This window comes from Amblyomma americanum, chromosome 1 (genome assembly GCF_052857255.1).
Source record: "Amblyomma americanum isolate KBUSLIRL-KWMA chromosome 1, ASM5285725v1, whole genome shotgun sequence".
Lineage (NCBI taxonomy): Eukaryota > Metazoa > Arthropoda > Arachnida > Ixodida > Ixodidae > Amblyomma > Amblyomma americanum.
The window spans coordinates 255,182,403-255,206,144 of record NC_135497.1 but is presented as its reverse complement, the minus strand read 5'-3'; the positions used below and the strand labels follow the sequence as shown (position 1 = coordinate 255,206,144).

General features: G+C 42.2%; 1 protein-coding gene across 1 annotated transcript; it reads right to left on the bottom strand.

Annotated features, from left to right (window-relative positions):
• Positions 1–96: 96 nt before the first annotated feature.
• Positions 97–23,206, bottom strand: LOC144114955 (uncharacterized). Its single transcript, XM_077649021.1, has 5 exons — positions 23,048–23,206; positions 11,102–11,235; positions 7,263–7,634; positions 6,887–6,952; positions 97–3,731 (listed from the first exon to the last, which is right to left on the bottom strand). The coding sequence occupies exons 1-5, from the start codon at positions 23,163–23,165 to the stop codon at positions 3,525–3,527; spliced, it is 897 nt and encodes a 298-aa protein (XP_077505147.1). The 5' UTR covers positions 23,166–23,206; the 3' UTR covers positions 97–3,524.
• Positions 23,207–23,742: the final 536 nt, after the last annotated feature.

Genomic DNA, 23,742 nt, shown 5'->3' with positions numbered 1-23,742 from the left:
CTGTCACTAACAGTAGTCATCCTCAATTTCCTAAAGTACTTGTACCAGAAGTAATCTTCATGTTAAGTGCAAGAAAATTTTCTGTCTTTCAGAGCATGCGCAAATAAAATTGGCTTTATTACACCACAACTAGACATCAGTCTATGAAAAATCATAGCATCATAACACAGGTGCACACACTGACAAGAAAACTGATGTTCAAGTAACCAGGAAGCTTTTACTTTCTTACAAGGATGCACGCAACTCAAATGTTTCATTCCACTATAGCTGTACAGAAAAACATCACTAAACTGACCTCGTATGTGCTACGTGCAAAAAACCATGACATACACAAACAGGAGCACCGATGAATGCCCTGTCTTTTAAATGCCAACACATGGCCCACAACAACGAAAACAGCACATTTTTTTTTTGGTGCTAAAAAATAGCATCCAACATTGATTGCATGGTGCCTTGCCACAATGGACACTACGCTTGGCACAATGGGAAACAAAAGGTACAGTTGAAATATATTTAGGCTAGTTCACTACCACTACTTCAATAAATATCAATGCTAGCAGACACCATTCTACATAACAAATTTCTTCACCTTGAGTGATATGTGGAAAAAGCCTAGCACTTATTTCTGATTCACACTGGTGTAACAAAGCCTAATTTAATGCTAACAAATTATGAAACTTGTTTAGAACCCAGGCAAACATTTTTTGGGAAGCAATTGTATTCATTCCAAAAACCACACTGTATCCAGTAACAGAAAAAGGACAAAGGCCAGAAATGCATCAATGTGTGCATGCATATAAGCTTACATTCTAATGCTACTTAAACTAATTACAAAAAATTTCTGAAGACATTCAGCTTGCTAAGGCAGATTTCAGAATGATGTGACAATTAAGACACTAATTATGCTTCCTGCCTAAAGCAAGATGTATGCCCTGTACAGCTTGTTACAAAAAAAAAATTGTATCAATTCCATGACTTCCAGATTGCAATTCTATTGCAAACTCCATGACTATCTTAACTCAAGGAGGCATAACATAAATTGCAGCAGTAACTAATATTAATCTTTGGAGCCATTTCCACATTAATCTGGTGCACAAATTAGCTAAGCATCGGAAAAGAAAAACATTAGAAAAAATTTTAGACCAAACATTTACTTTGACCTAAAAATGAATTCCAAATTCTAAACCTGAGTGTTTGGCTTAAGGGCACTGAAAGCATCTTATTTCTCATGAAGCTTAGCCATTTCAAAAAGCAACAAAATTACATGTTCACAGCTTTAGAATTTTTACTTTCTGTACAGATTCTAGTCATGCACTCAGAGCCAGGTAAAAATTTATGGCATTTTTTGTAGCGAAAGCTACACTGGCCAAGAACTTGCGATTTCGCTGTGGCAGCGCTCCAAGGAGGCACAGAGACAAACCTTGAGCCGTTGCCTAGCAACCGCCGCAGCTGGGCGGACGCCGCACCGTCCGGCATGACGACACACCGCGCGCCTCGCCACGGAGTCGCCTTTACCCGCCCTTACGCGCTAAACCGCTAACCAACGTATTCGGTGGCGGCACCTATGAGAGCTACTGAAACCCCCGCACACTTACTGAATAAAAAAAAAAACCTGTGTCGAGGCTGGGATCGAACCAGGGCATTTGGTGTTTTGAGGCGGAGAGGCTACCACTCTGCCACGACGGCTCGTTTAATCATGAATAAAGGCGCATCTATGCATCTATGCTACGGGTTTCATATATTAACTCTTCCGATCCAGAAGTCACCGCGCTTTCGCTACGTATATCCTGGCCGAACAGAGCTAGGCCATCAGCAATTTTTGTTTTTTTCTACTGCAGTTATTCCATCAAAGTGACTCATGGGCCAGCATATTATGGGATAATCTCAGTAATCACTTACAGCTGGGCGAAAATTACAGTAGCGCACTCACACGTGTGCCATCTCTTGTGCAGTTACAGGTTCTTCATTCACAAAGTCCTCAACCAGAATTTTAGCATTAGCTCAACCTTAAGCTCACACAAGGGTGTATTCCATATGTACACCCATGCATACATTCGGTTGTTTGTGTATTCTCCCAAACGAACTCAAATTACACCCGAACTCAAATTTAAGATTTTGTCACAATGCAGTTTGAGTCTGGTATATGTCGCTATTCATTTGGTCCCACGTCACAGCGTTGACCATGGTGTCAGTTAGTGTGTGGCAATGCTAGTGGAACAAAGCTCCGAACCACACAACTCATCTTGCTTGCTTTGACTGATATCACACCACAAGTAATAGTGCAGTCTCTGATTCAGTGTTCATAACAAAAGGTAACACTGAAGCACGGCAGCAGGTCGGTTGTTTTCAAGAGGACATAGCTAAGAGTCCATTTAGTACTCTTGTTCACAGCCCATTCATTCATGCACACAAGCTTGCTCACTTAGAATCGTACTCTTTCACAAACATTTTGACACACTCATGAAATTACTCAAAATATTCTATCAATTCTCAAAACCCACTTAGAGTTGGACCATGGCCGAGCTGTGAGTGTGTGTATGCAAGTGGATAAACTCATAAATAAATACTGCCAAGCCACAGTCGTATTGGTTCGTCACTGCCATGCCTGTACTGAGTGAACTTTTAAGGGATGCACTGAGGTGCATTAAAGACAAGTCACAACATACATGAAGAGAGGTGTCCGTGGAGAAATGTTAATAGCACGCTTGCTTCACACTTTACTGTTGCTAGAATGAAAGAGCACATGGAAAGCTGCCCTTATCGAAAAGCAATCTTCTGAGTTACTTTACAGAATAGGAAACTGCACTTAGCTGTAAAACAACACACACCAGGTGTGACTGCTTTGAGCTTCTAATATTTTTGTTTTTCCAAGGAAGAATGACTATACCTGCACAGAAAATAAAAATTGCCAAGAACTGAACCACTACACTGGACAAAATACATGCAGCAAGCATGGCAACAGCCCAGTCCACAATGTCACCTTACTACCAATGCCATGGGATGCAAACCTACTTCTCAAAAACCTCCATACAGGCAACACTCGCGCTCCTGCAAATCTTTGGGCACTGCAGTGGTGACAAACAGAAGAAAGCAAGCAAAATTTTTCAGAATGCAATGAGAAATCGCACTGCACAATGCACCACACATACACACACAGGACCATCACTAGTAGCCACTGGCTTTGTTGGGATACACGACGTTAGTGTCTTTTTTCGGCACTTTACAAGTGGCTCACAGCAATCCTCATGGCAAAGCAGCAGTGTAAACGACCAGTTCCTATTCCCTCCAGCAGGCACACAAAGACTGGTGGCCATAACATACACTGAGACATACACAAACACTTGTGGCTGCCACGAGCAACATTTTTGGGGCTTTGCCCCATGGATGCCTCCTTGGCCTGTGGCGGCCATCCACCCAGCAGGTGTCCAGCAATCACACTGATGCAGTTTGTTCCTTGGCCTCCACAACGAGCTGCACAGTTTATACACATTTCTTGATTTCTTGGCACCTCCCAGCTGCACTGCTCAGCCAACCCAATCATCCCAAATTACATGAAAAACAACGAAGGAAAATGTATATACTGCCAGGTCCACCATCACATCGGCGACAAGCTGTAGGCAAGCTGTGGTTCGAGATGAAACTTTTGGGGAGACACCACAGAGCACCAAAGCTGTGGCCAGAAAAGCTAAAGGAGCAGGTGTGGACCGCAGAGGCCGTTGGGAAAGGCTGGGCTGCACGCATGTAATGAACCACACAATAAGTGCATCACAAGAAGAACTCATTTGAATCATGTACAAGCTAGAAGCTACACAAAGCATTTTATTCTAAGCTATACAGCTCTACACAGGCACAAAAGCTAGCCTGTAATTTGTGCTGCCTATGTGAAAAGTGCACACTCTGCATTACAACCTTGCAGTAAAAAAAAAAACAGCACAGTTTTTGTTTTTCAAAATATGGAGAGCATTAAAATTTGATAGAACACACAGAGACACAAAAAAAAATCCTTACTGCTGCATCCACTGCCACAACAGTAATTTATTCAGCTGGAGGGTACCCAAGCCATGATGAGAAAAAAGAAAGCCTGTCCAGCGAGTAATTAAGTGCACAAATACTTAAAGCTAACGGAAACTGCTCACACACACAGAAAAAGTGCCGCAATGTTGTGTTCACAAAGAATCAGTTTACAGTAGCGTGTGCAGCTCCATCCAACATGCATGCCACTAGCCAGAAATGGACATGAAACCAGAATTATGCAGGCTATTTACAGATACATTTTTCCAGAAAAAAAAAAACGAAAGGATGAGCAGCAACATTCTCATTATAATAATCCCACAAGTCAAGAGACTGCAGGTACCACAGTAAAGGTTAAGTAGAAACAGAATATTTCTTCACTCTTCCAACTTTCAAGCAACTCACATGAGAATTGTGCAGCTGCAGGCTTAAAAGCAACATTAATAAGGCAACCACACAAAAGGAATCAACAGTGCAGCTCTCTCTCTTCTTTCTTTTTACCCCCCACAGGTTCTCTTCACGTCCACAACAGCAGCTTTTGACATGACACAAGCATGAACTGTTGAGTGAATTGTTTCTGCATGATGCACATGAAGCAGCGCAACGGCGCACAGCGTAAGAAGAGAGCAGAGAGAAGAGTAGAAACAGACACAACATAGCACTGAACTAACAACTAGGCATTTATTTGGCATACCGTGCATATAAACATACATAAAGCAACCAAAAAAATGAATGAAAACCACCGCAATGACCACACTTATGCACCAAGAACCCTGCAGGACCACAATGGCTAAGCCACACAGTTCAAGAAACGGAATTCCTTTCCCGAAGGTCAAGAAAAGGGATGATGGCTATGTAAGTGCTCTATCGATAGCTTCATCGGGAAAAGAATTCTGTTTCTTGAGCCGTATGACTTGGCCGTTGTTGTCTTGCAGGGTTCTTGGTGCATGAGTATGCTCATTACAGTGGTTTTCATTCATTTTTTGGTTGCCTTACGTGTATTTATACGTGCAGCGTGCCAAATAAATTCCAGTTGTTAGTTCAGCGCTGTGTTGTGCCTGTTTCCATTATTCCCTCTGCCCTCTTCTTAGGGCATGTACTGTCATGCTGCTTCACATTCATATGGCACATGAAGAGAGTTTAGTGAAACATGCACAAAAACTTCTGGTATGTAATAAAACAGAAACCATTGTGTGCATGTGCATTAGTCTGGATTCCCACAACGGTCATAAGTGCTAAAACCACTCTGAAATGTGACGTCTAAGTGCATGTTGGCCAACAGAAACCCATCTAATGGCATTTGTTACAACAGTTTTATGAAGTGCACCTGTTTAGCCATTAGGAGCCTTGCAGCTCGCAGCTGTACAGGTTGATGCAAATTAACGTGCTTCTGTATTGTTTTCTTGCTGTTATATCCCTTTGAAAAAAGCAAGGCTGCCATACACTCAGCATTGTTAGCAGTAAGTGCAAAAAATGTCTTTTCTTTAGTGCGCTAGGACTAAAATCCCCAACCTCAGATTTTGCCGATGTTTGTTTGTCCGAACCCTGTGGCAGGTGGCCCACCCGTTTATGGCCAACTATGCCGCAACATTGCCGCAAATGGGTTTCGGACCCGCGCCAACGCAAACAAATCAGCTTCGCTGGCCCACCGCATTAGACCACTAAGTCATCGCCGCAGCCGAACATCCCAAGTATTCAACTACCAGTCTCTCACGCTGTGCTTTGGATGTCGTCGTCTTCAACTCCCATCAGTGTGCAATGGGTCCCCCCCCCCCCCCCCCCCCAGAACACACTTCTACTGCACTATCGCACTGCCCAAGCCTCGAACCGAAACCAGAACGGCAATCGAAGTAAAAACTGAAGTGCGAGCGCACCTAATTCGCATTTGGCCTAACCACGCTAAATCGGTCATCATTTTTTCTCATCAGTACTTCAAGCACACATTCAGTGTTGCGCATCGCCTCATTATGGCACTGACACACATGACGACATTAGCTCTCCATGCATGTGCCTATCCTCGCAATACTGCTCCTCTGCATCGTGATAACGTGCTGAAAGAAAATCTAGGCCTGCAATCGTGCTTACTGCCTGTGAAATCTTCTTTCACACATTTAAAGAGCTCGACACAATGCAGGTGTTGTGTGCAGGAGTTCACCAGTAAACATATGAATGACATTATCTAATTTAAGAGAACTATCACAAGTGCTTTTAATGGAGCATGCGATAGGTACCTGAGAGTTAGAGTATATGGCGTATCATGTAAAAAAATTGGCCAGATGTAATTACAGTCATTCATATTGGATGACCCGACAGAGTTTTGCATTTCTTGAACAGAGCAGACCACAATAGCGTTTCACACAGATATGCAAATGGCCGCTATGTTATACTAAAACAGTCTAAAATAAAAAAAAATCAAGCTTTTGTAGCAGAATATGGCTGGATTCACACTTTAGCACAATTCAGTACAAATGGCACAGCAGTTCCACCACCGAATCAGCTGAAAAGTACTTCACACAGAAAATGCTGCACCAGAAAACACTGGGCCATTTCTACCCAACTGGTTGTATGTCTCATTAATCAAAAAACCTATTTCAACTTACTGTTGGTTAAAATTCCCCTCGCTTTGCAAGATGTGAAAAAAAAAAAAGACAGAAAGAACACGCACAGACATCAGGATTTATATTATAACTAAAGTCCCAAAGTGTGGCCCATATTATTCTGTCCTCGACTGTACACTGCAACGATCATCATACCATCGAAAGAAATGAGTGCTTATTATAACTGAACTTAGCCTCAACTGTACTTTAACAACATTAACACCAGAAAAATTCTGATGCATTAACTATTTTCAGGAAATTGGAAGGGAGGGACTCACTTTTGAGCTGAATTTGTGGTAGCTATACATTGCTGTTTCCAAAAGGCAGAAAGGAAGCAGTATTGTCTGCAAGCAAAAAGAATGACGGCAAAATCAGCTAATATCAGAGGCTTGTACCACAATGATGCAGGAAAAGGAAGGCAACTGTGTAAGTGCATCATATGAGGATCTTTCATGAAAAATTAAAAGAGACAAACCAAATTAATATTATCACACATCTTTCATCAAAAATTAAAAGACAAACCAAATTAATATTATCACACATTCGCAATCAAACTGCGAAACTACATTTTGCCCCCCAAACAAGACGCAGCCTGGTTAAGACTCCACAGTCTCACTTTAAGCAAAGTGGTATTGCAGCTATGATGAGGCTCACCTGCAGGCCACCCAAGGCAGCAGCACCCACAGCCAGCCAAATCCGTGTGCATGTGGCTGCCATGCCTAGCAGCCAAGCCCGCACCAGGCTGGGGCCACAGGGGCCCAGCAGCTCAAACAGCCAACTCAGTGTCCCTTCATCTGTGCCACGTGTGTCCGAACGGCAACGGGCATAGGACCGCGACTCAGCATCCGACACTTTCTTGGGGAATGAGTAGGAGGCTGAACGCTGTGAGCATGCTAACCGGGGTGCTCCATTTGCTGCTGCAGTCTCGTCTAACGACCGTGTGCGCGTCTCTGACAGCCGGGAGCCACTCACAGTGCTGCCAGCTACTGTCCCCGAGATGTCTTCAGATATAAACTGGGATGCTGCCTGCATACATAGCATACTGTTAGGACATCATCGCAAGTGGCAAGTTCAAAAATATGTTCCAAATTTCTAGCGCAAAAGGACGAGGACACAGGAAACAAAGTGAACTGCATCCTCGCCCTTTTGCGGTAGAAATTCGGAAAGTATGTGCCAACTAGCCTGCAAGAATGTTCTCGCTCAAATATACGTATGAGGAATTACCAACACTGCTACAGACACCCCTCTGGCCTTTCCCACATTAAAGATAGCAGCCACATAACATAGCAAAGAAAGCCTCAGATCAGAGAAAAGTTCCTGTCAGCTTCTTCACAAAACAAACAGCCTTTGTCAAAAATATACAGCCCATCGAGTCTGCTTCTCGGCCATGCACTGTTGCTTGTTTTGATTTGCCAGCATTCCAAATCTTGCAAAGGTGGTAGAGACTCTTGGAACCACTGTATTACTTAGAAGCAATACTCATGGGCCATATATTTCAATCTGATTTCTATTTGAGATAGGCTGTAGGAAATTTGTCCCTGAAGCACACACAGATGTAAGAGTGCACTACAGGGGCACAGATGTGGCGGGTGTTTTGATAATTTCAGTGCCCTCATAAGAGTCGTAGGTGGCAGCTGCTTCGACTTGACCGAAAACCAGATAGCATTGCAATTTAAAACAGCAATCCCCGATAGCAATGCTGCACCCAGCCTCTCCCAGTAACAGTGCATGTGCAATTTTGGATTGGATTTGGCAGAAAGTGGAGGCGTCTTAATGCATATGTTAACAGGTTGTACAGTGAAATTGCAGTGTGTACTACAGAAAGTTGCTTTCTCCAAACAGTAGCCCATGAGTAATGGCATGTCTGTCAGTGTGAAAGGCTTCAACACAGGTTCTAAAATAAACTTGCATTAGGCGTAACAAATCAGTAGTGTTATGTTTGAATTAACAAGGGTAGCATTCTTCCCACCAAACATTCCCAAAGAGGCACTGTTATGCACTGTGATTAATGCGCAGCATAATAAGGGCATTTCTTGATAAAGAGTGTCCCCTCACACAGAGGTCGCTGAAACAAATGTTTCTAATAGGCACTTCCCAGCAGCAAATGAATGGGTGCCATTTCTTGAGAATGTCTGCAGAAGCCATGCCAGTTAACTACTCACAGTAATTAACCCTAATCTAGGCATGTGACAACCGATATATCATGCCAGCCAACCTATTACATTAAGATAAACAAAAAACACTGCAAGCAAGGAGGAAATAAAACCTAACAATTTGTAAAAAGCGAAGTGACATTTGGTGTGCCAAAGATATAAGTAGGGGTGGGTGAATAGTGACTTCACAGGAAGACATCAAATTTTTGGTGGCGCAACATATCTGATTAGTGAGTACCATCATGCATAGGTCGACTTTTTTCGTAAAAACAACCATGCGATATGCCTGAGGTAGTTGCAGACGAGCGATGGGAGTACGCACCCTGTCGGCGTCCGTTTACGGCAGGATGCATGGAGCTCCAGGCATCAAAAAAAGGTAGTTAATTTGAATACAAATCGGTTCTGCTAAAGAAAATTAGAATTGCACCCCGTTTACCTGTTTTGTTAGCGCTGGCAGTCGCTTCCTCAGACGAGAGATCGGTAGCGCGAGCACAAACTGCCGATAATCTGCGAGGAGTGCGTTGCGCCAGAATCCGAAACTAGAAAACTGTTTGCAGTTCGGTTTGCCACTATAGTAAGCTGGGCTGCATGCGAATGAAGGACAGTATGGAGCGCCACTTTTCTGCTCTTTTTCTCCATTGGTTTATGGTTAATGAGGGCTTAACGTCCCAAAGCGGCTCGTTTCAGATTGATGCCCTAGTGATCGCATCCTTAAGCGCTTATAGTATTGAGTTTCGTACACGCCACGATTCCATCCTGTGGGAAACTACAAAACAAGGTGCCAAATTAATGAGGTTTTACTGTAATGAAACAATTTCTTGAGGGGAGACTTTCTTGCTGGTGTGGGTATAGCAGAGCACCTTCACTCTTGCCTGCACGTGGCACACAGATCTGGTACGGCCAGACCTCGAAATAGCACACGTGTCATGTGACGCAGGTTGCCTCTCGCAGACTAAAGGGCACATAGATGCAGAGTGCATCTGCTCAGTAACTTGGGCTTAAGTTTAGAGATAAAATTTCAAATGACATGGCATCACAACAGCATTATCACAGCGCAGAGATGGCCAGATATCAGCACAATGTGTGCATTGCCACCAACGAATAGAAAGGCACATGGCACACCTGCTAATAGAGTTGGTAACTGCCAGTTACTGTGAAAGAAGCGGGATAAGAGAGCTGCATGGCTGTGCAGCTAGGCACCTTCACAGTGCCTAGAGCTGGAGAAGCAACCAAAAATTTAAAGAACGCAAGTATTAGTCACTGCAAAAGAGGGAAAAATTATCGGGATACTTAAGTCGCCTTAAATGTGGAATGCGACTGAGTTGGAAGCAACGTCGCTGCGACATGCTTATGTGTCTTTGTCAGTTCTTACACTACACACACAAAGTTCTCCCCGTCATCGAATCTTTATTTGCACACACATAATCATGTGCTGAGTGAGTCCATCAAGAACCTGTTGTAACCTACTTGTATCGCCCAATCCCGGTTGCGCACTCCTCCCTTGTTTTTCAGTTCTTAATTTTCATGCCAAGAACACATGACCTTATGATGTCATTGCCCTCTCGACCAATCACAGACTTTTGTGAGTAGCGTAGGACGTGAAATCACATGTGAAGTGCCATGGTGGGCAGTTCGCAATCTGAATAAATTTAGTTGAATTAGTTCAATTTTCCCCTGCCACAGTGGACAAGTTGTGATGATATCACAAGACCATGTGATTTCTCTCCACCAATCAGCAACTTTTGTGACAGACACAGGACACAAAATCACATGATGTGAAGGCTAATGCAATCACATTAAACAGACTATGAAAAGAGAAAACTAAACGAATCCCATTGTCAAGCAGGATAATGTAAGCTTGTTTAATGCCTTTGCTCTTCAGCTCACTTCATGCATAGTGCCGTAAAATGTGCTATATGCAATTATACTCTCACTGCAAGGCCATTTTATTCGCAGTTTTTAAGTAACATAGGTTTGGTCACATCTAGCATGCTCATGTATCTTTTTGGGGCACTTCCTTAAGGTGAACTTCTAACAAGGTAGAACAAATTTAAACAACCCATTCAAATGTCTTAAAGAGAGCCTAATCTACTTCATGAGGTAGAAGTTGCAAGTTGCACTACAATACAAGCTAAAGATAAATTAGGATAAAATAGCCGACAGTGAAAAAGCAAAGTGGGATGAAGGACAAAAACAAAATGTGCTGCCGTGAAATTTGTCAAGCAATGGTTTGTTGCATCAAGGTCTGAATATACCACTGTAATGTTATCCTGATTTTCAGCCTGATTACATAATAAAATACCTGCACAAAAGTGTGACACTTTGCATGATAACACTTACATCACCCAAGGAATATGACACTCTTGTTGGCTCTCCAAGACTTGGACACCTAGTTTCAGGTGGCACCGCAGGCAGCGGCAGTTCCTGCTTTGTAGTTTGTGCCTGTGCGCAGTTGGAAACCTCCTTTGACACATCTACAAACGATAAACAAAACACGAAGTTGCACATTTAGTGACAACTACCGACACCACCGACAGAAAATTCAAGTTCTAGGTGCCTGCATTCATTCGGTATGCAGCAGACAGCATGGCTACTGTTCCTTCCAGCCATTTTCAGACAGCTTTTAGCTTGACAAATTTAACATGAATGCTGAACCACTCTACAGAAGGATCAAAATTATACACTGCAAGCAGCAACGCTGTAGTCAGGCAAATAAAAGCCTTGAATGCCACACTGCTCAGTTTCCCCGTGCGTTTCAAACTGCCCAAAGGCCCAAGCATCCGAGATAAGCTGTGCCAAGTGGTAGCCCTCCAAACAAGTTGTACATTTAGCTAAAAGCTACCAGATTTAGAACATACATGCAAAGTTTGGAAGAAAATATTTTGTGCAATGTTTTTCAGGATGATAAGACAAGACAGATGCAGATATCTGCATGGTGCTGATTAGAACAGAAGAGAGGTACACAAATGCATCTTTACATGTAGCATTTGTCAAAACAGTGCTGGACCAAACATGAAGTCATAGCAAGGTAGGCCCCACAAATGCTACACATCTACTGAAAGCTGGAGAACTCACACTATTAGAAAAAAAACGAGATTTCAGTTTTCAGAAGACAGTCAGCATTTAGAGCAATACGACGTCAATCCAAAGAAAAAAAGAATGTAAATGGCAAACTTTGTGCATGTAAGAAAAGTTTCAGATGATGTATTAGAAATAACCTAATAAAATTACAGATATTTTTGTGCTACAACACTGCAGGCTAAAAGGAGGGCTCCACGTTAAATTTCAACCACCCGGGGCTCTTTATTGTGTTGTGAAATCTCAGTACAAAGACATTTTTTCATTTTGAGTCCACCAAAGTGGCATCGCTATGGTTGCAATAATAATGCAAACTTGTGCTCAGCAACTCAATGCCATGGCCATCAAGTCACTGGCAGATATTGGAAATAACCTACAAATTACTAGATTCGGCTCAAAAGGGTCTATAATCCATAATGCCTATTCTGCAACCAGAGAAAGAAATGATAGAAGAACATTAAACCAATAGTAGTATCAGTGCGCCGCAGCGGTGGCTGAATGGTTATGGCGCTTGGCTGCTGGCCCGAAACACGCAAGTTCAATCCCAGCCGTGGCGGTCGAATTTCGATGGAGGCGAAATTTTAGAGGCCCGTGTACTGTGCGATGTCAGTGCACGTTAAAGAACCCCAGGTGGTCGAAATTTCCGGAGCCCTTCATTACGGCGTCCCTCATAGCCTGAGTCGCTTTGGGACGTTAAACCCCCATACACTAAACTAAACTAGTATCAGTGCGAACTATGCTAATGGGATGCTGATATGAATTTCATTAATGGCTGCTTGCGGTAGACTAAGCTGTACAAGACACTGCAAAGCCTTTTGGCAGTACTCAAGGTAGAATCTGTCTATAATACAAAGCTAGAAAAAGTCTGTGTCTACGTCATACGTCATCAGCACTTACGAGGACTACTGACAAGGCGCAACAGTAGATGACATGTCAGTTTTATGACATTGGGTTAAGTACCATATTTATTCAAACAAAAGTTAGCTTTTTAGAGCAACCTTTCTTTCCCCCCCTTTTTAGAGCAATCAGCTTTTCTCACCAAGACAGCTGTTGCTGAAAATCGCATTACCATGAAGGCAAACATCCAGTAATTTTTTCTTTTTTGGTAACACTATAGTCTTAGCACACCCACAGTGCCACAGGAAAATATGGTAACTCAGTGCTGTTGCTACCGTTGCCAGGCTTGCTTAGCCACATTTGCCGCACGGTCGCATTTACTGTGTTTGCCATACAGTGGTGCCAAAATTCTCTCCTGTCAAAACCTACAAACTGTATACAAACCATGTTGACCCATTAAGGCGCTATGCACACAACTGCGTTAAAAATGAACTCACAGCTTTTTCCAGAGATAGCGCTACACCTAGCAGCCATTTCTTTGTTTCAGGTGCATTCATCATCATTCAGCATCCTTCATGTCACAAAATGCTTTTTTTCCTCTTCTAACACAGTAAATAATATTTCACGAAACAATGAGCACGGTAACATATGCTCCACAATTTGCATGCAGACATATTTAGCTACCAGTAATAATATAATTTTTGTTTTTCTGAATTTCTAGTGGCACGTGGATGTTTGAAACAGAAGGCAATTCCTCCTTTATGAAAGACAATTTTCAACTGTTGCAGCACTTGGCATGAAATTTTGTACATGCCTGTAAGAAATTAACCATTGATCTTTGTGTTGAATGAATTGGCTTTCTTGAGGCCTGGATATGCAATTTAGGCGATACAATGTTTGTCAAAATATAAAGTTATACTTTGATAGGCTAACACCCACAACAGTTATTCACCTGTAAAGCTGCAAGTGAACAATAACTGGGTAGGGTAGGTAGGCTACAAGCATAGGTGCATGCTTGAGATTCGAAATGCCACAATGGTTACACAGTCACTCAGAATAAAATGAAAACAAGCAGCACATCACAGGGCTCGGCAGCAAAAATCACCAGCATGCAAATATGGCTCCTTGCGTTCTGAACATAAAAAGAGCATCTCGGCCTCCTTCAATATTTTTTTTTTCCACTTGTGAACAGTAACCATAATTGACTAAATTCTTTTAACCTTGACAGAGCCCCAAACCTGGGAGGATGGACTTCGGTTTTTGGTTCACCTATTTTTTCTAAACATAGGATGTTGGCTAATCCAGTGCTTCCAAGTTGAGCCAAGCATACAGTTTCTACCTTTGTCAATAAGACACAAAATTCCCTTCAAAAGACAAAATTCCCTTATCAAGTCATTTACAATGACATCACAAATGCTGTCAATGGCCACATCCGAAGATCAAGAAATACTAATGACAAAATTTTCTCATAGTACGGGCATCTAAACGCAGCTGAAACATAGTGAATATGATTTAGAAACAGTAAGATCGTTTTACAAGCAAACAGACAACATAAGAAACCTTTCTGATACAAGTCAGCTTTTAAACTCTGACACTTCCTTTATCAAATCCAATTTTCTGCAAAAGCTGCCGCTTAAGTGATAACAGATCTCAAATCAGCCAATGCACAGTTTTTTGAAATCCTTGAAGTGGTGAATCCTGTTCATAGCAATACATGGCCAACAAGTTTTAAAAAAAACCTATACTTTATTTTGGCATAGCATCACTGCTACTGTACATGGTGAATACTGCACATAGTGAACAGTTGCGACTCATTAATATGGACATTTTGGTTCTCGAACAAAACTGCCCATAAAGTGGGTCACCTATAGTCACAAAGTGGGAAGAAAAAATATTCAGGAAAAAAGAAAACGCTTCATTATCAAGGTCTCCTTTCTTGCATTGGGGTGGGAGTGAAGTGGAAATTAAAGAAAATTTTCGGTACCTCAAGTGCATTATCCAGCAACACCGCATCATTAAAATAATGCGGCACCGCTTGAACCTCCTAGTCACCCATGACGCATGATGACACCTTGTGGCATAATGACATACCCACTACTACAACTGTTCACATGCCATGAACCACTAGTATATATCTGTACAGAGTCGGCTGACAGATACTCAATGCGGCTTTCAACATAGCACAAGCTGCAGAAAAAGTTTTCTTCACAGCCATTCATGCATTATGGCATATGGTAAGGCGTGTTGTAAATAATGACAACCGGGCACCTTTGCACGGTAAAGAATGAAACCACACACACACACAAACAAAAAGGCCATCATTCAGGCTGCTGCATACACTGCCTCCCACTGGTGTCCAGCAGTCAAAATACAGGAAAGGAAACATTTGGATAGGGCAATCGGAAGTGCTCTAGCACTAAAACCCTCAATCTCAGATTTTGATGATGTTTGTCTCTCCGAAGCCTCGCTCCCTGACCTTGAAGTTGCTCGGTAAGCGCAATCTAGGTCTCACAAGCCCCACCGATTAACCGCTGCGCCTCTGCACCAGTAGTACGAGGACTCCCAGCGATCTATAAATGTAAAGTATAGAATGACCAATTCCCTCAAATATGGGCATTAACCCATTAATGCTATTGCATGATACCCTGAAGGCTGAGCTTAAGTCTGATTTCGCTCGTCAATTTTTGTCTGAAGCCTGCTCGACCTTGAAAACCAAGCCCCGAACCGAAACTGAAGTGAAACCCAAAGTGCTAGCACACCAATTTCTTATTTGGCCTAACCACAATAAATCATCCACCATTTCTTTTTCTCTGTCCATGTTAACGCGACAAAAATATAGGGGTCCCACCAAGGGGCTTAATGGATTTTCACTATGTCCATTGCCCAGACAATGTATTTCCATATTAACATGGTGTAAATACACTAAGAAAGTTTGGATCCCAGAAAATTGTCCATAATTCAATCACAATGATGATGAATTTTTATGGCACAAGGGCAGCTTTGGCCAAAGAGTGCCATGGCACAAGGCATTTATCACCTACAAAAGGAGGCGTCAAAAACATATTTCCCAAGCATTTCACTCTAAAGAAGCCGAGCAGCAGGCTAGGAAAAAGCTATTTTCACTTCCAATGCCCAGACAGCAAATTTCCATATTAAAAGGGGACGTGGTTTCCAAGTCACGAAAATCTACAAAAAAAATCTAATTTTATGGTTTGTGGAGGTTTAACGTCCCAAAGCAACTCAGGCTATGAGGGACGCCATAGTGAAGGGCTCTGGAAATTTCGACCACCTGGGGTTCTTTAACGTGCACTGACATCACACAGTACATGAGCCTCTAACATTTCGCCTCCACCGAAATTCGACCGCTGCGGCCGAGATCGCACCTGCGTCTCTTTCAGGTCAGCAGCCGAGTGCCATAACCACTAAGCCACCGCACAGCAAATCTAATTTTAGAAAAACGCCACATTTTGTACCTATAAGGTCTTTCTAATTATATCCCAAAGATTTTCCCCGAAAACAGCTCAGAAGTGACTTTCAGATAGCGAAAAACTGGCCGAGATCTCCGTGAAAATGACGCTTTTCTCAAAAGTGTTTTTTGACCTCACTGCCCTGCTTGCAGAAAGCATAGCATAACAATTGCTTCGTACATTTTCGTGCGATTTGATGCATTGTGTTCCTTAACAAATTCTTTATGCAGTGGCGTTCCTATATTTCTGGATTAATTTTTCATTTTTTCACTCTGTCATTAATTTGGCATGACGGTAATGAGTGCATTATGCAATCACGAATATAATGTTCTGCGTAGAAAAAACTCAGGTTGATAAAAGTATTTGGGGAATATCACTGCATGAACCATTCCTCTGGCTAAACTCTAGGCTCCTACCAAGTTTTGTTGTCATGACAGGCTTTCTGCAAGCTTGGCATAGCAAAGAAGCACATAAAAATTTGTCAAAACTACTTATGAAATATGAGTGAAAATTTTTATTCATTTAGTGCACTTCCCAACGTGTGTGCCAAATTTCATCGCTCTACAACAAAAAGTAAAAAATTCCACATCTGAAAGATGAATCCTCCCTTAACGTGGTGTAATATATTAATGCTCATGCCACAGGACCAAATTTAATGCCATTAAATCCTTACTGCCTAACGTTTTAATGCTATTCACACGGTGCTGCACGCATGAATTTAATGGCATTAACCTTACTGCCATTCGCAATCTACAGAGTTCGCCACAACGATTTCGCCCGAGCAATGCGTACTCTCGTCCCCATTCCACATGCAGAAAAGCGTGCAACTTTGTTAGTAACAACTTCCTAATGAGTAGCAAACGGTTAATCCATAACTTTCAGTTAGATGAGGCATCTATACTGCATTTTTGATGCGAAGGGCTTCATTTTTACCAGTATTTCAGACAGACACTATCAGCTTGTGTGTAGACACACGAGTTTATGGCTACTTTTTCGACTTGTCAAGTGAGAACAGCAGTATTTTCTGCAAAATAATTTTTATACTACACTAGAACATTCCCGAGATATTGTGCTTATCAGCGCCGTTTATACTTAGGTAAAATTTTTTACTGCCTTGCAAGCGTTATCCATCATCGTGACTTTCATACGATAGCAAATGTAGATATGTAGCACCAACTCCGAAAATAATGGCATTAAAGAAACTTAAAGCCTTGAGTATTTACTGGCATTTCTTGTATGCATATGGCACGGGTATAAGAAAGTATGGAGCCCAGAAAAAGTTCCATAATTCGATTACCATGACTATTTTTTTTATGACGCTAGGGCAGCTTTGGCCAAAGAGTGCCATGGCACATGATATTTTCGTGTACAGAAGGTGGGGTCAAAGGCCCATTTCTCAGGCATTTAATCCCAACCAAGCCAAGCACCAGGCTGGGAAAAAGCTTGTACCTATTGTATCACCAGTGAGTGCTCAGTAGCACTAGGAATCGAACTCGGCACCTACCGTATGCGAGGCAAATGCTGAAAGAGTCCATAATTAGAGTCGCCAATATCAATAGGGGTCATATTAACGGGACATGCTTGTATTCCGACTTTCCTCTGAGCTAGAATTTGATTCAAACCTTCACTAATTCTTTTATTTAATGCAGCCCCGCATAAGACTGTGGCAGCTACTGCAGTAAGCAGGAATGTAGCAGCTGGGTATCATGAAACTGTATTAAAAATGACTGCGAGGTCTCAAATTCCTGGCCCCAGCGGCATGCATGAATGCGAGAAAACAAACAAAAAAAAGCTCTATCCCTACACTTACACTACACTATTGCAATGTCCACATGCTAAAAGCAAAATTTCAACCATGCAGTGAAATTCCACATGTCATAGCAACATCACAGGCTATGGAAGATTTGACAGAACATGACTCTGGTTTATTTCAACCATTCCAGGTCTTTCAGCATGCACCAGAATCTCAGTACAGGGGCAACTAAGCATTTTATCCTATTGAAATGTATGACTACCACAACCAACCATTACATTGAAGAGGAGTAAGTCAGTAAAATGCTGATAGTGGCCTTGTGCCAAAAATTTGGTAACAAGGGTTAGCCTTATTTTTAACGAGACTCAATAAAATTTTTTGGGAGTGTCATAACACGAGTGGCAAATGTAGCAGTTTAAAAGATCACGGTACGCCAGCGCGTAATGCCCTAGACACAAAAGCATGTTCAGTGCTCAATATAGTGGATTCTTGGAATTTTCAGCAAAATCATCAAGCACTACTATGACACTGTTCAGTTCAGTTAAATGCTCAGACAACAGCTTGGTGGCAAAACATTTACACAGCTTGAGAAACCCAATGACTGATGAAACTTTGCAAAGTAAAACTGCATTGGCTTCAAATGCAATTAAGCAGCAACCAAGCAAGGAGTTCAATGCTCACTTATTTAAAAAAAGTGCAAGTGCGCGATAGGATTACATAATGCAGAAACTAATTAGCATGTTGAACAATGCTGTGCAGCCTGAAGTGATGTGAAGATGATCACCATATTAGGCTAAGTGCTCAATAAATCATGCCAGCAAAACTTTCAGCAAGAAAAGAGGTAATTATATGTTTCACTCATGTTCCTTACCATTCCATGCAGCACCATCACTTTCACAGAAAAGCAAGCCACAATATCCACATTAAAATTAGTCAATCCGGTTAATTTCCACTTGAAAATGAAAACATGTTATAAAGAAAGAAAAGGGGTGCAGTAACTATCCCACTTTAGGAGGACGCCTCAATTGCACGGGCAATGAAGGAGGGACTGGAAGAAGAGAGAGAAAGATGCACTGCAGTGGAGGTCTCCAGAAATATTTCAACCACCAGGAGCTCATTAACCCGCACTGACATCGCACAGCACATAGGCGTGTTCTGCATTTCAGCTCCATCAAAATATGGCTGCTGGGGCCAGGATTTGATCCAGAGTCCTCCAGCTCAGCAGCGAACACCACTACCTGATCACCTTTGCAATCATTTCAGATTGTCATAACATTCATCTTCAAACAGAAGTTCACTTCACCATAATTTGAACCTCACAGAAGTTTAATGAAAAGCTGTCGGAGCAAGAATGCAACCTTTTCTCTAACTGTATTGACAAAATGTGTCCACATCCAAGGGAAAAATTTAAAACACTGCTACATTAGCAAAATTTGGCAAGTTCTAAGCACTTAGAACTTGCCACTAGAGACAGTAACCCCTGGCTGCAAATGAAATCAGCAGCGAACAGCGACACGCACAACAAGAAACAAATCAGCACACGCTCAAAAATAAGCAGCCTTCTCCGATGCATTATGACGCATACCTCTCCATCACTCTAGGCAAATGTGTACACACGTCTCTATCATTCTAGGCAACTGCACAGGTGTCTGCATGAATGCACATACTGTGGCAGCCCATTTAATGAAGCATTCAGCTGTTTGAAGAAAATAAGCGTAAAATGTTCATGTCTGCCATCTGCTGTGACCGTTGCATTTACAGGTGACATTTGTATAATTCACATACACTGTAACTAGATCTGTAATATCTATCCTTGCAGATACAAGTATAACGACTGTGCATTTAGCAAATCATATTCTGAAGTGTACACCCGTTCTCAAAACTGTTCTCACCCCAGGGTTTGCTTTTAGCCCTGTAGTGGAGCATTTAAGGCACCCGTCAAGTAAGGCGAGAAGAGCCCCCGTTCCAGCCTGTTAAGGCCCTTTGGTCTTCATACGTGCTGCGAGTGCTATACTTCGGGGCTCAAAACTGGTTGTGGGGGGCCGAAGACTTTTTACCGAGACTGTACATGCATGCTTATACAGGGTGTTTCATTTAAGACTTTACACAATTTTTTTAAATAGGCTTTTTGAGTTAGCGCTTTTTTCGGCACAGCATAGTTAGTGGTGTAATGCATTAGAATACAGTTAAAACGTGCTAACAGGCTGGTCAACTAATATTGTATTGGCAACTTTTCAGCTATTACTGTTAGGTTCCTTAATTACTAAGAGGCATGTAGCCCACCGTAAGTAAAAATCCTTATCAGTTTTTAGAATTTCGAAAACGCAGTTGACCTTGGCGCTGTGGCCCAACAAATTTTGGCTATTTTGAAGAGTTACGTGCATTGGAGGGGTTGCTTTGCCTGCAAACTTCTCGGAAGTACATGTATTTTGGCACAATGCAGCCAAAATTTGTTGGGCCGCAGTGCCCAACAGCTTAACAGTAATAGTGAAAAAGTTAACTATTCAATATTAGTTAACTAGCCTGCTAGTTAGCACGTGTTAGTTGTATTCTGATGTACTGCACCGCTGACAACGCTATGCTGAAAAAAGCGCTCTTCTAACTCAAAAAGCCTATTTTTTAAAATTGTATAATGTCTTTGGTGAAACACCCTGTATACTCACCCCATTATGAGCCTGAAAAAAGGCTCACAGTATTAACAGATAATAAGTTTGCTGTTTTAATTCCGGAATGTGACACCACCATTTTAATGGCAACTGCCATAATACACTTGCACATACAGTAAACCTTATATGCTCATCCTTATTTGAGCACATGACAAACCTTTTTCTCTTTTCTTATGCCGCTGGTTTGCCCTCGAATTTTCCATAAAGACTGCACTTCAAGGTCTGCTATGTGCAACTAATTTGACATTAGTACTTATCTGGTTCATGAAGTAATAAATGGCAGCCATCAATTACAAAGCCACCCACAGAACAGCTGGCTCAGCTGGCCAAGAAGACCAGTGCCACTGCCCTCTGGGAAAGGACAGAACCAGCAGCACATTTCCTTTTTCTATTTCCACTACAGAGTACAACTAGCCCACTCTGCTTTCTGAACTCGCTATTCTGAGGGCTTGAAGTTTGGTTTAGTTTAGGGGGGTTTAACGTCCCAAAGCGACTCAGGCTATGAGAGATGCCGTAGTGAAAGGCTCCAGAAATTTTGACCACCTGGGGTTCTTTAACGTGCACTGACATCGCACAGTACACGGGCCTCAAGAATTTCGCCTCCATCGAAATTCAACCACCGCGGCCGGAATGGAACCCGCGTCTTTCGGGCCAGCAGCCGAGCGCCATAACCACTCAGCCACCGCTACGGCTGAGGGCTTGAAGTGATCTACCATTTTTACCACATGCACCTAGCAAGTACGTCCGTCAAATTAATTATCATGTAACACAGACCTCAAAGTGCAATTTTCTTGTGAAATCTGAGCGCAAACATGGAACACTACAGAAAACAAAATTTTCAAGTGGTGTCAAGGTAAATATGTAGGTTACTGCATACGCTGCACTGAAGGTAACATGACATACAACACAGTGGTAAGAACGGGCAAAAGTTTGAGGACCACAGATGTCATTAAAATGCCAAATTTCTTGGTGGAGTATATGCTTAGCCTCAAACAGAGCAATGTAGTCAGTCTCAACAGCTGCACGCATACAGCAAAATTCCCCCCAAAAATTTCAGGTTTAGCACCTTGGCCACAATAAAGCTGAACTTTTCCAGAGCATCTATAGCCTGAAGTCTGTTGCATGCATGTGTACAAAGACTACAACAGAACTACACGAAGACTGAATAAAAGTGGAACATTATACCACATAAGCTAACTCTACCTAGGTGTCCAATAATGAAAAAAAGCTAACATTATATTATATACACGGAAGTCATTTTAGCTCTTCTCATCTATCTCAAAAATCTGCACCACACTGCACCACACTTTCTGCACACAGCAATGCAAATCATAAACTGCAACATAGGTCAGCACCATTTGAAAGCTGGCAGCAAGGGAAGAAAGCACATTTCATGCCTACATAAATGAAGTACTAAGAGCAGCTTTGCTGAAGGTTGCAAGAGTATGCCAGTATTCTACCACACAAAGTGCAAAGCAAAATGCTCCTTTGCATTAACACAACCTCCAACAGCTTTGCCTTTTTTCGCAGGAATTGAAATACTGAATGCAACTGCTCAAAAACATGAAAAATAAAGTCAAAATGAATTTTTTTCCGCTTGCGACATTTTTAACTGTTTTCGTAAATCCTTAAACCATAATAAAATTAAGTAATAGAATTAAGGCATAATAAAAAAGCTGTATTAGCAATTGCCAGTTTTTAAAATGCAATCCTAAAAACTCAATCACATGCGTGCACATTTAAGGCAAGTGTTTGAGTGCTTTCACCTGCAAAACATGCGAGAACGCACACAAACTGCACAAAACGGAATCATGATAAACATACAAAAAAATTGCCTAAGGATTGAAGGCCCTTTCCATTCCTCGAATAACTTAATGCCAGCAAAATAAAATGCCAGGACGATGGGACTGAGCACGAAACAAACATTTGCTAACATTTCCAATACTCTACAGGCAATGCTAGCGCACAGCACAAGCTATGTACTACGTGTCGACGTCACTGCAGCATAAAAACACTACTATGATATCCATGGAGCGTATCGAGACATGTAAAACAAATACTCAGCCAAAACAAACACTAATTCATAACAGCTGGAGGATTGCAGACGAAAAGCAAGAAAACCTCGCAATACTCTATCATTGTACGGAAGCGCCGAACTGAAGGACTATAGCGCAGCGTCAAACTGCATAGCGTCAAACTAAAATGCTATAAACAACAGTGCAGTGCTCATGTCCTGCAATTGTTCATACGACAGCACCAAAGTGGCTCCTGCGCGAAAGCAGCAGCTATAGGACGTGTAAAAACATCCACACCGAGTAAAATGTATTAACAGTTCAGAATGAGATCGGGACAAGACGTTATGTGTTCCGTTTGATTGTCGACGCTGTAATTCATTGCATCCCCTCTTAGGCTTACATGACCTCAAAAACCGAATCATTCCATCAAACAGCAGCGCATCAAAGAGCACCACAAAACAGATAATAACCTTCACTACGGCGGTTCTCTTGGCCCATAATTTTCATCCATCGAGCATCAGAGTTTTCCAATATCTTCTTTCTTCTAATTTCTCTCCTGCGCACAACTTGCTCGGCAGCGTCCTCCATTTTGCGAACGCTTATGGCTTCAATAGCGCCATCTCACAGAATGGAATCGCAGATCTTTTCGAATAGAAGGTGCAACCCTGGCATCCCGCGGTTACCGCGGTTGTTATGTGCGTACAGAGGAGGCGCTGGTGGCGCTGGTTCGTAGCGGTGGGCTAGGAAAGTTTTCAGATACCTGTATATAAAGAATGTTGACACGAAATGGAGAAAGCGAACTAGAAAATTGACAAGCAAATATCCGGACAGCAGTAAGGGGGCAAATCAGCAATTATCGGTTAAGAAAAAGGTTAAAGAAACAGAGAGAGCTCTGTGGAAAACAGGGATGCTGACGAAATCGGCACTGAGAACATACCGGACCTTTAAACAGGAAATGTCAAAGAAAATATCTATGATAATTGTAGGGGAAGCTCTTTGTTGTTTGAGGCCAGGACTGGAGTTTTGCGGACTAAGAGTCAGGTACCACGAGATAGACACGTTGTGCATTGCATGTGGAGTGGAGGAGGAAACGGCTGAACACTTTATACTTTCCTGTAAAGGGCTTCACCCTACAGTGGAAAGCAGCGGGGCTGATTTACCCAAG